Source organism: Dermacentor andersoni, chromosome 3 (genome assembly GCF_023375885.2).
Source record: "Dermacentor andersoni chromosome 3, qqDerAnde1_hic_scaffold, whole genome shotgun sequence".
In the NCBI taxonomy this organism is placed as follows: domain Eukaryota; kingdom Metazoa; phylum Arthropoda; class Arachnida; order Ixodida; family Ixodidae; genus Dermacentor; species Dermacentor andersoni.
Genome location: NC_092816.1, coordinates 22,144,635 through 22,160,000, shown reverse-complemented (window position 1 = coordinate 22,160,000; position 15,366 = coordinate 22,144,635). Strand labels below are relative to the sequence as shown.

The following is a 15,366-nucleotide window of genomic DNA, read 5'->3' as shown; positions in this document are numbered from 1 at the left end:
ATTTACATGCGCAACGCTCCAATAAACTGGCCTCACCAAGGGTCCAAATTTTAGCCTACCAGCGCCGATAAATGCCTCGTGTAAGTTGGCCCTGAGCATATTACTGTAGACGTTTGGTCCGCATTCGGAAGCACCTACAAAGAAAAACAGGTGTCCACATGCTAGAGATTGGACGGCGCTATACACATCCTGACAGAATTTTTACTTAACAATCGCGTAAGCAAGGGCTGACTAAGTTTAAGAAGAGATGTGAAACATGGTGGCGTTGAACTGTGATTTTGCTGTCGCAGTCTGTTTGTACTCGTGGAATTGTAGTCTGTAGCAGTCGCAGAGCATTTGTCTGCAATGACACAACGGTGGTCGATGAAAAAGCAGAGCAATAACGTTTTCCATTGTACATAAAATATATTTGTGAAATTTGCTCTCACTTTATTTGGAAGTAACTCAAAAACACCACCATTAAACCTTACATTAAGGTTCTTAGACATCCTTGCCGAGCTATCGGAAGAGTTGCTAATCTGAGTACCTTCACGCAAGCACATGCCGATCCACTGACCCTTCGCGAGGTGTTGCGAAGCCTGCTTGAGCAATATAAGGTACTGCTGGGGAATTCTTCGGTGTACGCGTGCATCGCGAACACAGATTCCTTCCGAAAAGAACGATCACATTGGGATTCAACAGCGGCAGCCCGTATTTCTCGAGAACTCCGCAGCTTCTGACCAACGTTTGCTGAATTCCGTGAACAGATAATCAAGCTGCACCCTGTAAATAAAGTGCTGGGCTTCACTGGCTTCATCGGGACGAAGATATATTAAACGCAACATTTCAGTAAGTCTAGGTTTCGTAATTTGAACTGAGGTACAATGCAAACGGTATCCACCAATTCTTCTATAAACAAGACTGACCTAAGAGTCGCATTCGAGTGTCGTGCATAGCTCAAATAGGAAGCTATATAGCATAGGCGAAAGTAACTCATGCTTGCTTTGTTTATCAATAGCGGGAGAAGAAAAATCTCCGCCAATGTTTCAACAAGTATACTTGTATTTTCCAGTAAAACAGTTGTTTTTATTGGCGTGGTTTATATGGCTTCTCTCCTACCCCTGTGGTCCAACGTTACAACTATTCACGTTCCTGCGACCTCTTTAGTCTCGTTTTGACCATCAAGGCTCTGTTACTCAAATCACGTCATAGAACAATTATCAAGAAGTCAATGGTTACATCGAGGTAGCATGACGTCAAGTGCTTCCCCACTTGTGTCCGACACAGCTCAAGACAGACACCACAATTATTGAGCACGCCGAGAAGGCGCCATATGGGGCGTGTGACACCACACGCGTGAGCCGAAGCTGCTCAGTGTAGCTCCGCGGCTATCGCCGACCGACGAAGCAGCGGCAGCCCTGCCTGACACGCATCACCGGGCATTGTCTCGCTCACCGCTGGATGGAGTGAAACGGCGACAGCGCGCAAGTAAACACCGGCGGGGTCCACGCACCCGCGCGACGTCCCCACCACCGCCCGCACGAGACGGTGCTCAAGCGAGCTTTCCTCCTCGGCGGCGGTGAGTTACGGCGAAGCGTTACGCGTAGCGAAAACTGGTCCCCGCGGAGTCCCTCTCCGGCGAGCCGGGTGTTGTGGGGGCTCGCGTCTCCCGCCGAAGGCGCTGACTAAGCGGCTGCGTGATGGAGTGGTCAGCTCCTCGCGCGCGCTCGCGTTGCTTGCCCTTCCCTGGGGAAAAGCCGTGCCAGCGGTGGCCTCCCCCCTATCCCCATTCAAGGACCCCCAACAACTCTGTGCAGCGCACTCCATTCCTCTTCCTTTCCCTAGCCGCGAGCGTGCGCGTTCTGCGAGCTGTATAGGTTTTTTTTTTTCGGCACCTTGCTTGTATATACCTATACGGGCGCCCTACTTTCTCTTCCGAAACCTCTGCGCGCTATGAGAGCGGTACTGCTGAGCGCGCGCGTTGACCAGCCGCTTTCATCTTTCTCGGCGGGAGGGAAGACGCCGAGCTAGGAAAGCGGAGCGGAGTGCGGGAAACTCTAATCTGCCTACACCACTCACATTTTTTAATCTTCTCTCTTTCTTTTTTTCTTCTCGTATGTACGCTATTTAGGAAATAGTAATTGCTTTTCAGATAGGTTCACCTGGCCAAAAAACGGCGTTTATATACAGCGTCGAAAGAGTTGGCAATGCGAAGCTCAGTAGTCGCCATCACGATCGTTTCGGTTAAAGCGGCGTACGTATTTTGTGAAATTTCGCGCCATTATCTGCAATGACAAGCTAGTCCAAGTCAGCTGAGTAGCTTGGCTTGTGCTTTGTCACTGTACAATGAATTCAAAACCGTGAACTGGCGGACGCATTTCAATTCTCGTTTATACTTCGCTGGGGGTGAAATGCGAAAACACGAGTTTACTTAGATTTACCCGCAAGTTAAAGGACCCCAAGTGGTACAAATTTCCGGAGTCCCCCACTACGGCGTGCCTCATAATCAGATCGTGGTTTTGGCACGCATAACCCCATAATTTAACTCCCTCTTCAGCTAATCTTGCTTGGCGTGATCGTGTTGCGATGTGACTATCAGAGTTCCTTTCTTTTTCGTCACCACGAGTAACTCGGCTCAGTGCACACCAAAACGCAAAAGGTCAAAAGAAGACGCACCAGCCCGCATCTTGCATGTACGTATAGTGCCAGTTAGCCAGCCTGTTAGCCTAACCCGACAGCTACATTTCTCCTGTGTACGAAACTTAGGCTTTGCCAAATGCTTTGTGCCTGTCGGCACGTTCGTAGTGTCTAGCTACGGCAGGTGGCTGTCGTTATCGGTAGCCGCAGGAGACACTGCGCACTTTTTGCCTTCGAGTGCCGCGACCTCTTTTACTCTTACATTATGCATTTTCCATCGCGCCTTTTTCGCGATCCCCGTTTTCTCTTTTCCTTTCTTCCAGAATGTCCAGTCACCTGTGACAGCGAACAAAATAGGTTGCTTTTATTATCCCTCATCAAATCTGGTGACCCTACACACCCTCTCCTTTCTCTTCCACCGATATGCACTTAACGCGGACTCGTAAATAGAAACGTATCTCCGCAGCGCTTAACTCAGGAAAAGGCGTTAGGTAGAAATTTTGCATGCAGCTTGATTTGATGCGTTTATACATGAATACTGATCGCGCGGTGGGCACGCCACGTGAAACGAAGCGGCGAATCTCGCTGTCGGCGCCATCACTCAGAGCTTTGAGAACGCGCGTGCGAATAAATCATGAATCCGCATTCGGGGCGAGAGCACGCAACACGAGTCGAGAGGCAGTGCTGAAGCTCCCCGCTCCCCGTAATCTAGTCACGCCACAATCATCTTAGTACCGTAGACCTGTGTAGCGAGAATGCCGCTTTGTGAACGCGTTGCGTATTCAACAAAGGAATTACCTCCGTTAATTAAGCGAAGGACCACGGGCTCCGTCGGTGTAGCAAGGCGCTTTCTGTGTAAGCCATTTAGGCATTTAATTCATGCCAATGCTATTGCTGACCGTTTGCACCACAGAGCGTTTGTCTATCATCGTTGAAGGTGGGACAACTTAAAGCACAGGCTATCAAACGCCACGGGCGGGCGCGTAGAATTCATCCAAAATGCGTAAACTTATGTCCATCCTGGAACATATATTTATTCAACCTAAAGTATTAGCAATGAGCAAGAAAGTTTTTAAGGACTTCAGGTTACGAGCGAAGCAAGAGACGGGGCACACTACAAAGCTTATCATATTTTGTGAAGAGAGCCCAGCGATAGATGAGCTCCAGCAGCGGCGGTCGTTCGACAATACTACGGCCAAATCTGTGGCCAAATTCACAGATATTGTTCGCGAATGTTCTTGCCATTGGTAGGTAGCCTTCGCTAATGATATGTACATCAGGATTGGCTGGAATTTTCTCTTTCGAACAGCTCTGGCGTAAGAGCTTTTTGTGAATGCGGGCCCTGGGGCAGTATTCTGCGATGTTCACTCTCGGCGATAGAATCGCCTTGGCAGTCAGGCACGTGTTGATTGTCTGGTCGAGCAAAATTGGTTGTGCAAAATCGGATGAGCTGATCGCCGGGTTGAGCGTTACGTCACGCGAAAGTGATAGCATCGCCGAAGTGATCATCGCAGAATACCTCCCCTGGTCACGCGCGACACGGGGCGCAAGCCTTGTAACGCGTCACTTCCGTGGGCGGTGGCCTTTCTCTTCAAATCCGTCTGGCTGGCGTACTGTCGTCTGCTAGAAAACTATTTTTTTTCGGCACTAAACAGAACATCCGAGTCAAACGCACAGCCACCATCTTCCTATCTGGTGCGAGAAGCTTCTCTTATGTCACTTGCCACCACGTCACGACTTTTATGCAGAATCGCATTGCTACGCGACCGAGATTCACACAAATGCAGGCTTGAAAGCGCCAGTAATTCTTATGTGTCTTTATTTAGCTATAGTTACGTGTTATGTTGTTCATTGCAAAGGCCAGTCTGGCTCACTGTGCAGGCGCTATCAGGTGTCGGAGGCATCGCCCGTAAGAAACTTCCTCTGCCCATTGTGCGCGGTTTCTGAGGGGGTATACACACTCAGTGAAAGCCTTCGTAAATATAGAAAGAATGGAATGGCTAGTCAATAAAATCAAGCGCATGTGGTGCGTTACTTTTTTCAGCAAAGCGAAATAAGACATTTCAATGGCACCCGCGCTACTGGGGCGATCCAACACATGCCCTAGAAGTGACGTGAAAGCTAAAAACCGGACGCGCGCTAAAGCTCGCCATCTCCCGCCATATCACCTTTAATTACAGGCATTCTAATCGCACCAACTACCATCATAACGTAACGACCCGCCGTGGTTGCTCAGTGGCTATGGTATTAGGCTGCTGAGCACGAGGTCGCGGGATCGAATCCCGGCCACGGCGGCCGCATTTCGATGGGGGCGAAATGCGAAAACACCCGTGTACTTAGATTTAGGTGCACGTTAAAGAACCCCAGGTGGTCAAAATTTCCGGAGTCCTCCACTACGGCGTGCCTCATAATCAGATAGTGGTTTTGGCACGTAAAACCCAATAATTTAATTTTTTTTTTTTACCATCATAACAAACTCTTGACATTGCAACAGTCAATCATTCACTTATTCAAGGCCGCTGTGTCACAGAAGATATAGCTAACAGAAGATACGTAAGGCAAGTGCGCCAACTTCCAATTAAGATTGCCAAGAATACCCGCGCGCAAGAAGAATCAGGCGAAATTAAAAGTTTCTTCAATTATATTATCTGCCAAGAAATCCACCTGCAATCAAATACAAGGAAGGCATAGGGGGCGTAGGGACTCCCAGTGCTATAAGGAGATGTGGCACATGATCCACTAAGGCATTATGATAATTGCCCTAGAAAGTAGTTCGGGGCTACTTAGACACATGTCAACAACTTAGGTGGGGGCGCTGCCCAACGCCGCATTACCTTGATATTTGCTAACTCGTATAACTCCCAACACCAAATGAAACGTTGTTGATGTTCAACACCACTGTGTTAGCAAGGCGGCCCCTCGGTGCACCCGCATTGGCACTTTCGTGCATTGTCTTCACGGCCCTTGTCATTGAGGGACAGACACATTAAATAACTTCACGCTATAAAGTACGGTTTCAAAACATGAACTTCAATATTCGCTTGGATTCAAAGAGTGAAGACCAATCTTTCCTTGTTTTAATTTTTCGCCTCTACCTAACCACCGCTGTGTCATGTCACGTATTTCTATTTATCTCATCGCATTAGGCCGTTTCGAGCCTTGACTCAAAAAAAAGTTCTAGAAGTCGCTTAGTTGAGTCCTTGACTCATTTAAAACGCAACTTAATCCTTCTTAACCAATAAACGACTAACCAGACCCATGAAGTCGTTAATATCCACGACGTCTTGGCGCGCTTAAACTTCAGAGTGGCGCCGCAACCCGTCTTAGCGTTATTTTTTCCCCCATATATCAAGCATCAACTCGCGGTAATACTGGCCGGTTTCCTATTGCAGAAGTGCACCTCTCGCATAAAGCTTAAATTAATCTCCACGTTTAGTTGACCTTTTAAACCATTTAGTATTACATCCAGCGGTTCTCCTGTCCATTTATTTTTCTCGATCTTGAACCTGTCGTGGTGGCGTAGTGGCTTTGGTTTGCGCTGCTAATTCCCGAAAGTGCGGGTTCAAATCTCGGACGCGGCGGCCGCGTTTCTATGGAGGCAAAATGCTAAAACGCCTGTGTACCGTGTATTGAGTGTACGTTAAAGAACCTCAGGTCGTCAAAATTAATTCGGAGTCTCCCCACTACGGCGTGTATCTAATTTTTTTTTCTCGGTCCTGAGTCCGTTTTCTTTTTTCTTTAGTTTAACTCCTGAGTACGCACTGCAACAGCTCATAAGGCACTCTATATTCTACTCCGGACTCGGCCTCAGTGTAAGCGGTCAAAAAGCGCTCGGATCGGAGACCCCGGCGTCGATGAAGTGGCAGCCGCCGTGCAAGAGTGCGGCAAGCCCTCTTCGACGGGCGTGTCGCCCGCATGACGGATGGAGGAGGCACGCGTTCCCGGGTGCGCGAAACCGCGGTCTCTTAAAAGATTGCCGGGTGGGGAGCCGCCCGTGCACGGGCTGCCCATACGAGATCGGTCGGTGGGCAAGACCACAGCACACGCTGGGACCCGTGGAAAGGAATGAAACGAACCGGAAGGAAGCGTGTCGTCAGTTATGCAGTTTTCGCGAAGCAACCTCCTATGACGCCGTTCTCCCCTGCTTTCACTTAAGGAATCAAGGGAAACGCGCACATGGCGCGTTGAATCCTGAGAACAGCCCGCCGTTTTCTGCCAGTTTTTAGTGCCGCCCCTTTCTTCAGCCCGCGTCACTCGCTTTATGCTCGCCGCGGCCATTTCGTGCCTTTAAGTTCTCGACGTCGATACGACAGGAGACATTACGGGCTCTAGAAATATTTAAATTGTTAAGAAACGCGGGACGAGATCGAGAAGCACACAGGACACAGAGATCTCGTCCGCCCCCCCCCCCCTTTTTTTTTTTAGAGCTAGTTAATTATGTCCCAAGTCTGCAAAGCCTCATCAACTAGCCCATATTTCTTCTCTAACTGTGGAAACACTGTGGATGTTACAACGGTAACGCTAGCTCCTAAGCGTCAGCCCGATAAGCCGATAGTACAACGGCTGTTCAAGCACACCTGCACGCATGGGCGTTGCGTCAAAATATTGCGTGCTGTTGCACAAAACCGCGCCGCCGTTATGTGCCGTGACTAGCGAAAATTACCGCGCAAGCGCCCAGAATGGAAAAAGAGCCCATCCTACCTTTAAAGTCGTTTTTGCCGTCTTTTCCTCACGATAATGTTTCTGCAATGAATATCCTCAAATAGTCGAGTTGGCGAAAAAAAAGAAAAGCACCGCAGCTCGAAATTTCAAGTTAGGAATCCGGTTGCGATCGTTCTTTCACACAGCGAACATCGAGCGCAACGCGACCTTATGCTGACACGGTTAAAGGGGAGTATACTGCAGCTTTTTTATGCTGTTCTTGCCTTCATCAGTATGTTTGTTAAAAATTCCTTCTTGCACTTTCTGTTCAAAATTTTGCATTCTCTTCTTGTTCAATTTAATATATTTGTATTGCTCTGAAGAACCCAACTATTTAAAAATAATTATAAGCACGCTTCGTTTTTACGGCTCTAGCTTATGATCCAGGAGTCGCAATATCCCTGTAACATCACGGTTCCTCGTAAAACCACGCTCTAAGCCTCGGAAACGAATATAAACCTTGTAAGACGAACTATTCTGCTTTCAGAGACACAAAGTGATGAAAGCGCACGGTTACGTTAAAGTAAATACGAATTCGAGCACTGCTTATGTAAACATTTCTAGTTTCTCTTACTGGGGTTTCTGGGTCTGGTGAGGTTCACATTGCAGTGAAGCATGCTTAGCGCAGTAATTTACCCGAGTCTGCTGAATCTGCGTGTGCGTGTCTGTGCGTTTTCCATTACTATTGATGCTACACCTATTTTTTTATGGTCATATAACTTGCTCGTAAGTTCTGTGCGGTCCTGCGTTTACTGAAAGATTGCATCTGTTATATTTGTTATTCTGTAAATGATTATTTTTTTTTCAAAAACATTCTATAGTTGCTACTCCAACGACGTCAGCTGAAGTGTTCCGTCTTCCATCTTACCACCAACTTGATCGTGTTCACAGCACCCACTTGCTGAGAAAAAGATGACAGACAGAGTGAAAGAGCGCCGACTTCCAACTATCCTTATTTTCACAGTGAACTGAATAACATATACACTGGTCGAACGAAAACAAGGCAAGGTGGAGCGACTGACAGCTAGCAACTATCACGTTTCAAGCACGCGCCCACGCTGTGCGCAGTGAGCACCACCAAGATGCGCCGTTAGCAACTCGTCCAAGCTTCAACCTTTGCCACCAGTTGCGGTGAATAGTGTTACATTTTGTTTTATAGCGGGAAGCGATGAAACCCCAAGACCAGCCGGTCGGAGAGCTAAACCATTTACTAATTAAAGATGGCGGCGGTAGAAGAAACAATGTGCGCGCTGCCACCTCTGGTTACTGAAGCGTTATAAGCTACCAGACCAGTTGGTCTTGTATTTTCATTGCTCCTTGCCACAATGGTGACCGCTACATGATCGTCCGACCAGAGAATAACCGATATAACCAGCAGCCCTGGTGGGAATGTGATGGCGAGAAGGGGGTCCTGTGGCGTGTGAAGGGTGCGAAAAGCCTTACAATAAGAAACAATAAACACGCAGCGTGTGCGTACTGCACAGTGCGCATATCACATAGGACACGTGCACATTTTCTTCCGTTTCTGGTAACATAGTCCTATAAGTTATTGCCGATGGACTTCGCCTATCGAGTTTTATTGCTTTTTTTTTTCACACAAGCGGTGCAGCAAGGTTGCTTCGCCGCGGGAAAGGCTAGATGGCAGTTGTAGCCGTAGCATGGGGTCCAGTTTATATAATCGGCAATTGAAGGAACTTGAACTCCAGAAATATTGCGACTTTTTGCGCGCATGTAGGCGAAGTTCCCTGGCAGCGTCCGACCTCGCCAAAGGTATTGAACGCGCCTGGGTATCTTCGTGTGCAGACCAGGCAGCCTTGTCAGCTAGGTTGTTGCCGACGATGCCGCAGTGAGCAGGAATCCATTGAAATACGATGGTGTGCCCTCTTTCCAGAGCATGGTGGTGCACTTCCCTGATGTCAGATGTCATCTTCTCGTAAGTTCTGTGACGTAATGCTGACTTGATGCTGTGAAGGACTGCCTTATAGTCACCAAATGCGACCCATTTCTCTGTTAGAAATATCATAAGAAGCCAACAAACACTGACACCAAGGACAACATAGGGGAAATTACTTGTGTTTAATAAATGAAATAAGGAAACGATAAATTAATGGAAATTAAAGTGGATGAAAAAACAGCTTGCCGCAGGTGGGAACCGAACCCACAACCCCCTCTCTTCTCGTCCATTTCTCTGTTGGCTCTTTTGGCTCCTATCGTTTGGGAATGGCCGAGAGCCCGATGTGCGATTCCTGTGGGTGCGAGGAGAATATCGAGCACCTATTGTGTACCTGCCCCCGCTACGATGTACAACGCCTCGCTCTGCGGGAAACTTTACACCGACTGGACTTAAGACCGTTCACCGAGTCAAAGATACTCGGACCGTGGCCCCACCCGTCACTGGCACGAAAAGCGAATCGTGCACTAGCGCAATACTTGAAGTGCACCGGCTTAAGAGACCGTTTATAGTGTCCCTGTGCATAGTGTCCCGCCCACACGCACTCAGTGCTCACTTTCTCCCCTTTTCCTCTTTCTATTCCCCTTTCCCCCACCCCCAGTGTAGGGTAGCAAACTGGATGCTCTTCTGGTTGACCTCCCTGCCTTTCCTGTCCTTGCTTTCTCTCTCTCTCTCTTTTTCCACACCTGTCTAAAAACTGCTTCCATACATCGCATTACCCAGATATATATGTATATGTCCTGCTCACCATGTTACAGGGGGCGCACATCTCGTCGAGTTCTTGTTGCTTTTTATTTGCGCCCGCCTCAGCGTTTCAGACAATGAAATAAACTTGAACGTGTAGTCCACTGGATAAATATTTCATGGATTAACCAGGGCGAAGGACCATGGCTTTACTGAGCAAGAGAAAGCTTCGCTAGGAAGATACAGGCCGACACTTAGCTGCTCTCTATAATAAAATTTCGAAACTTTTGGGATAACAGAGACCTTGTTTTGCTTGCTTGTTTACATGTTTATTCCTTTGTTTGTTTGCTTGCTTTCTGCTTGTGGATAAATCAGTTCGTTTGCTTGTAACGCTTGCTGGCATGGCAGTGTGTCTGTTTTCACAGACGGCTCCCTTGGTGTGATTAGGAGAAATATTTATTGCACTTTAAAGAGCACTCGTGCTCAATTCATTTCTCGGAAATATCAAGTGCTCAACCTACCAAACTACCCATACACACTTCAGCTATGTGACTGAATAGCACCAAATGCTTATTTTGTCAATGCTTATTTTGTCACGCTTTATCAACAAACTTAGGCATAGGCTCCCATAAGGCTGGGTTCATACGAATCACGTGGTCGTGGAAGAATCAGGCACGCGACACATGACGTGCGTCGGATCACTACGCAGCTAGCATTCACACGACAGCGGGGAAAAGAAGACGTGCCACGTAACCCTGCTCTCGATCTTCAATGCAACGCTGCGCGCGTTCATTCGCGGCGACCGAGCTAGCAGCGTGAGCTATAGCTGCGCGTTTATTGCATGAGCTTTGATTCGACGAGCAATGATTGTGGTCGCCACTATCCAGCGCCTTCATATTTCTTGACAACACTCACAGCGGTAATTTGGCTTTCAACAGTATCGTGAACCGCTTCAAGGGGACCATGTGAGCGCAACAGGTACGGTTGACGTATGATACCGTGATACGCAGTCCGCAAGGACAGATCACGATTTGCTCCGTCGTGTGTATATAGCACAGGTGGTGGTAGTTGGTGCAGTACGACGCCAGTGTGTGTGTGTCTGTGTGCGTGCGTGCATGCGTGCGACTCAATTTTCAATATAACTTAGTTTGTCTACCCACTGCTATACATTTTACGGCGACTCACAGCTTCGCGTGATTCTACCATGGACGACTCATTTACACGGTCTGTGCGAGAAAGTTGAAGCGCATGTTTTGTGGTCATATAAATTCACAAGTCATTACCTGAAGTTTTGTGTGTGTGTTAAGCAGGCATAACTTCCTTTCTTTCCTTTTTTCTTCTTTGAGCGCTGTAGTGCAACCCAAAGCCACTACGTCGTTTTCGACGCGAGCTCTTTTGCAATTGTCGAGCATTCGTTATGCGCTTACTTAGCAGGAAGGGGCGACTTTCTGCACTACCCCGCGTGTTGACCTAACCAACGTGTCCTTGTCTCTCCCTTAAGCAGGAGGTAGCATGTGGAAACCTTCTGTGCATAACGTACAGCTGGTATGAATAAAAGAACCTTGCTAGAAAACTGAGAACTAGCGCAATTAGGTAAATGTTGCGCGCACCAGGTCACGCACATTTCTGCAGCCCGCATATTGAAAAAACTATGCTCAAGCTGAACGTGACGAGCTGTACAAGGTAATGCGCATGTTTGGGGCTAGGCTTGAGTTGCACGTGAGCGCTTGCATGCTCCTGTAACCTGCTGTCGTGCGCATTCGAACTACGCCCAAGCTTTGCGTGACACTGTGCATGCACCTGGCGCGCCGTGCAACGTGCGTGTTTCAAATGTTTGTTAATTTGTAGGTTAACGAGTTCAAATATTTACCTGTTACTTCTAACGATTATGGTGTTTTCTTCTTCTCTTATCAAAATAAATACGGACCAATTTGTCCACCTTTCCATTTAAGTTCCTTAGTTTGTTGAAATTCACTTGTTTTTCCGCCTGCGTTTCTCTCTTTTTTTAGAAAGTCTAAAGCTCTTGCAAGTAAGGAAAGGTTGCTAAGAGCGTCAAGGACTCTATCTTCGTTCGCAGTAGAATAGCTGTCATGAGCACACAAGCTCTTCTTTTTATTTTATTTTTGTCAGGTTCAGCGACGTTGCATTTTAATGGCTACGTAAGTACCAAGAATGTCTATCAGATTAATAACCGGCAGTTTTCTATTATAGTCAGGAAGATTACCTCTGTGGTGCTTCGTTCGTGTGTGTACTGCCTAAGAATGGATAGGTTCCAACTCGCCCGATTTTCAAACCTTATGCAGATTACGGCTAGTCTGTGCATTATAATACCTAAATGTTGCGTATAGGTCGTTATGAGGGACACATTGCACTTCGTTGTGACTTGCAAGGCCCAGATGACAACAGCGCCTGTGGCGCTGGTGGCTGAGACAGATCCATCGGTGTAAATGTGCGTTCTTTGTTCACATGCTTCGTTCAGTAATTACAATGTCAACTGTCGTAGAGCCACTGTGGAATGACGAGTCTTGTTCGTAATTCTCGGACTTGTGAGGTGTATTTGTGGCTGTCGTAGGCACCAAAGGGTGGTCTTGCTACTGGCGTAAAGCCCGACGAATGGCAGCCTTGATGATTCGCAACAAGTTTTGAAAATGTGGGTGGAAATCTTTGCACCGCTGCCCTACGTGCCGCTGTTAATTACATCGCACAAGCAAAACCTCGAAAGTGTGCCGTTTTTTCTGACTGCAAGGCAGCCCTTCAGAACCTGCAGTCACATTACAAAGCAAGACCCATGAGCAACAGGTGTTTGACACTAGAGAAGTTCTCCATCAAGCCCTCATAAACGGACATGCCATCATCTTCCAATGGCTTCCGGGGCACCGTGGCACCGTCGGTGATGACCTTGCTGATGATGCCACTCGGTCAGCCCATAAAGAAACCCTGACAGTTCATATAGCCTTGTCAAGGACAGACGCTGCGAGAGGTTTTCTTTTACTTGCTCAAACCAAGACTCAAATTTCGTGGAACACCCCGATTTTCCTGAACTGCCGTCTCCACCGACTTGATCCTACACTGAAGCTGCAGATTCCATCGCACTTCTCCCGTCGTGATGCAACATTAATGTACGGCCTCTGGTTAGGGGTGGCTTTTACGAACCCCTACTCATTCCTTATTGGAATGTCCGGCACACCTATGTGTGACTCGTGCAATTGTGAAGCGACGATCGAGCACCTGTCGTGTTTTTGTGATCTATATGACATCGAACGCGACGGTCTTAGAAGTGTTAAGCCGATTAGACAGCAGACCATTTTCAGATACAAAGATTCTTGGAACCATGGTCCCACCCGTCGCAGGCTTACAAAGTGACGCGGACGTTGCTATGGTTCATGAAATCGACTGGCCTCAGTTACCGATTGTAAACGTGGAGTGATGAACAATCGCATGCATTCGCACTGAGGGTATCTTCTACCCTCCCTCCCCTTTTCTTCTTTTCATCCCTTAAACCCCTTCTTTCCGTGTAGGTTAGCAAACCGGACGTGTGTCTGGTTGACCTCCCTAACGTTCCTTCCTTCTTTTCTTCCTCCTCCATAATACTTAAATAGAGTTATACCCAGCAAAGTCACGTACTGTTGCAGTACACACCACAAATATTTAAAGCTTCTATTGGTGTTTATGCACGCCGACTGTGGTTTGGCTTATACACCTGCATAAACTGAAGACAGTTTCTATGCGTTGCTTACTCTATTATATCAACGGGAATATACACCTACTTGTGATTTCTAAAGTGACGGGAACCGAAGTATAAATTTTGACACATTAAGTGCCTCGTAGCACTTTCCTTTTTTTTTTTCCTCCTTCCAAGTTGCCCACTTGAAATTTTCCGGAAAGCTCTGTCGCGGCATCGCACGACTGTCTAGGCTGCGCAAGCACATCATGTGCGAAATCTCGCGGGAAGTCGGCAATTAAATCTAATTGTTGTTGTTCGCCCTCACCAAACCACTAACGAAAAGGGTGCCCATGGAGAGTTGAAGTCGAATTCGCGTAAGATTCCTGCGTACCTTTGTCTAATGCACCAGGATCTTGACGTATATTCATTGATAACTGCTTCACCTCACAATTCAAAACTCTTCCATTTAGCATCTACTGCATGCGAAAGTCTACGTACATGTACATAGATGTGTCTAGTTAGTAAAAATTAGAGCTTTCTTTCATTCACTTAACGTTGGGGTCATTGTTGCCTAAATATGCATTAATTACCTGGAATCAGCTTGAATTCAAAATAGGGAGAGCTTACTTCGGATAACCATAGCAAGAACATGATGTTGCCCCCTGAAGATAAATTAAAATCAGCCTTAAAATATTTTCCAGTTACAGCCAAGCTTTATCAGAGTAACTGACCCATCAGTGATGGAGAAAACCACAAGCGCGTCTTACCCTGCAGTGTTCCGGCGAAGATGAGCCCGACAACGCAGGTCAAAACTCTGGCACGCCACGGTAAGCGTCTAATCCAGTTCATGGCGACTCTTCTTCACAAGGGTCTGCCCCGTACAGCAGCACAGTCTTCAACCCCAGCTGTGCAAACCCGTGGAACAGAAGCGACGGCGCTCGTTGACCGAGAACGACTCACGTTGCCCCAAGTGCTGCATCACCGTAGTGCGCGCTCAGTTTACCGAGTGCAAATATATGCGCGCGCCAAGTGGACAGAACTCAATGCGACTGCGAAAAACAGGCCACGGCCGTCATGCAAGTCATGCGTAGCAGTTCGTCGGACTCGTTCATTGCGCGCGCTCTCGCGTCGGGCACAGCGTTCACTTGTCAGTTCGAGCACTCGCGCGCTGTTTCCCCGAGCGCTTCGAACCGACCGCCGGAGCGAAGCGAAGCGAGCGCGGACACCACGTTGGCTTGAGCGTTGGACGCGCTTTGAGCGCTCGGCGCCAAAAGCGCGCCGGACGTTCGTGCGGGGGCGGGAGGGGGTGCAGGGCCTTCCCTCTCTCTCAGGCTGAGCGCAGCGGCGGGAGGGAGCGCGCATGCCACGTGACGCTGTGCGCGTCCGCGAGACCGCGCGCGCGCGCTCTCCTTTTTTTCGAGCGCGAAACACGTGGTTGAGTTGAGGCGATGGGAGTGGAAAGAAGGGAGAGCATGAGCGACGGCTGTTGCTCCCAAAAACATGCTGTTGGGCCACGGCACGTAGTCACGGCGCGGGCGTCAGGCTCTGGAAGGCAACAAGGGTCCTGGGCGGTGGCCCAGAGACGAGGGGACGCACGAAAAACTATTAGGGACACTTGGATCCACTGGCGAAACTGCCCGCGGTGTTGTCTACCCAAGAGTGTTCAGCGTTCTTTCTTTTGATTTTTGTTCGCTCGACGACCTATAATCAGGCAAATGCATCGTCAACAAAAACGAGAGCGTGAGCTTAA

General features: G+C 48.2%; 1 protein-coding gene across 1 annotated transcript in view; it reads right to left on the bottom strand.

The window, feature by feature from the left end:
- Positions 1–14,873, bottom strand: part of LOC126520761 (lachesin-like) — a 140,678-nt gene extending 125,805 nt beyond the window's left edge. Inside the window, exon 1 of the mRNA XM_055065419.2 lies at positions 14,384–14,873. Within this exon, the coding sequence (XP_054921394.2) occupies positions 14,384–14,465 (82 nt within the window). The 5' untranslated portion in view covers positions 14,466–14,873. The remainder of the gene's footprint in view (positions 1–14,383) is intronic.
- Positions 14,874–15,366: the final 493 nt, after the last annotated feature.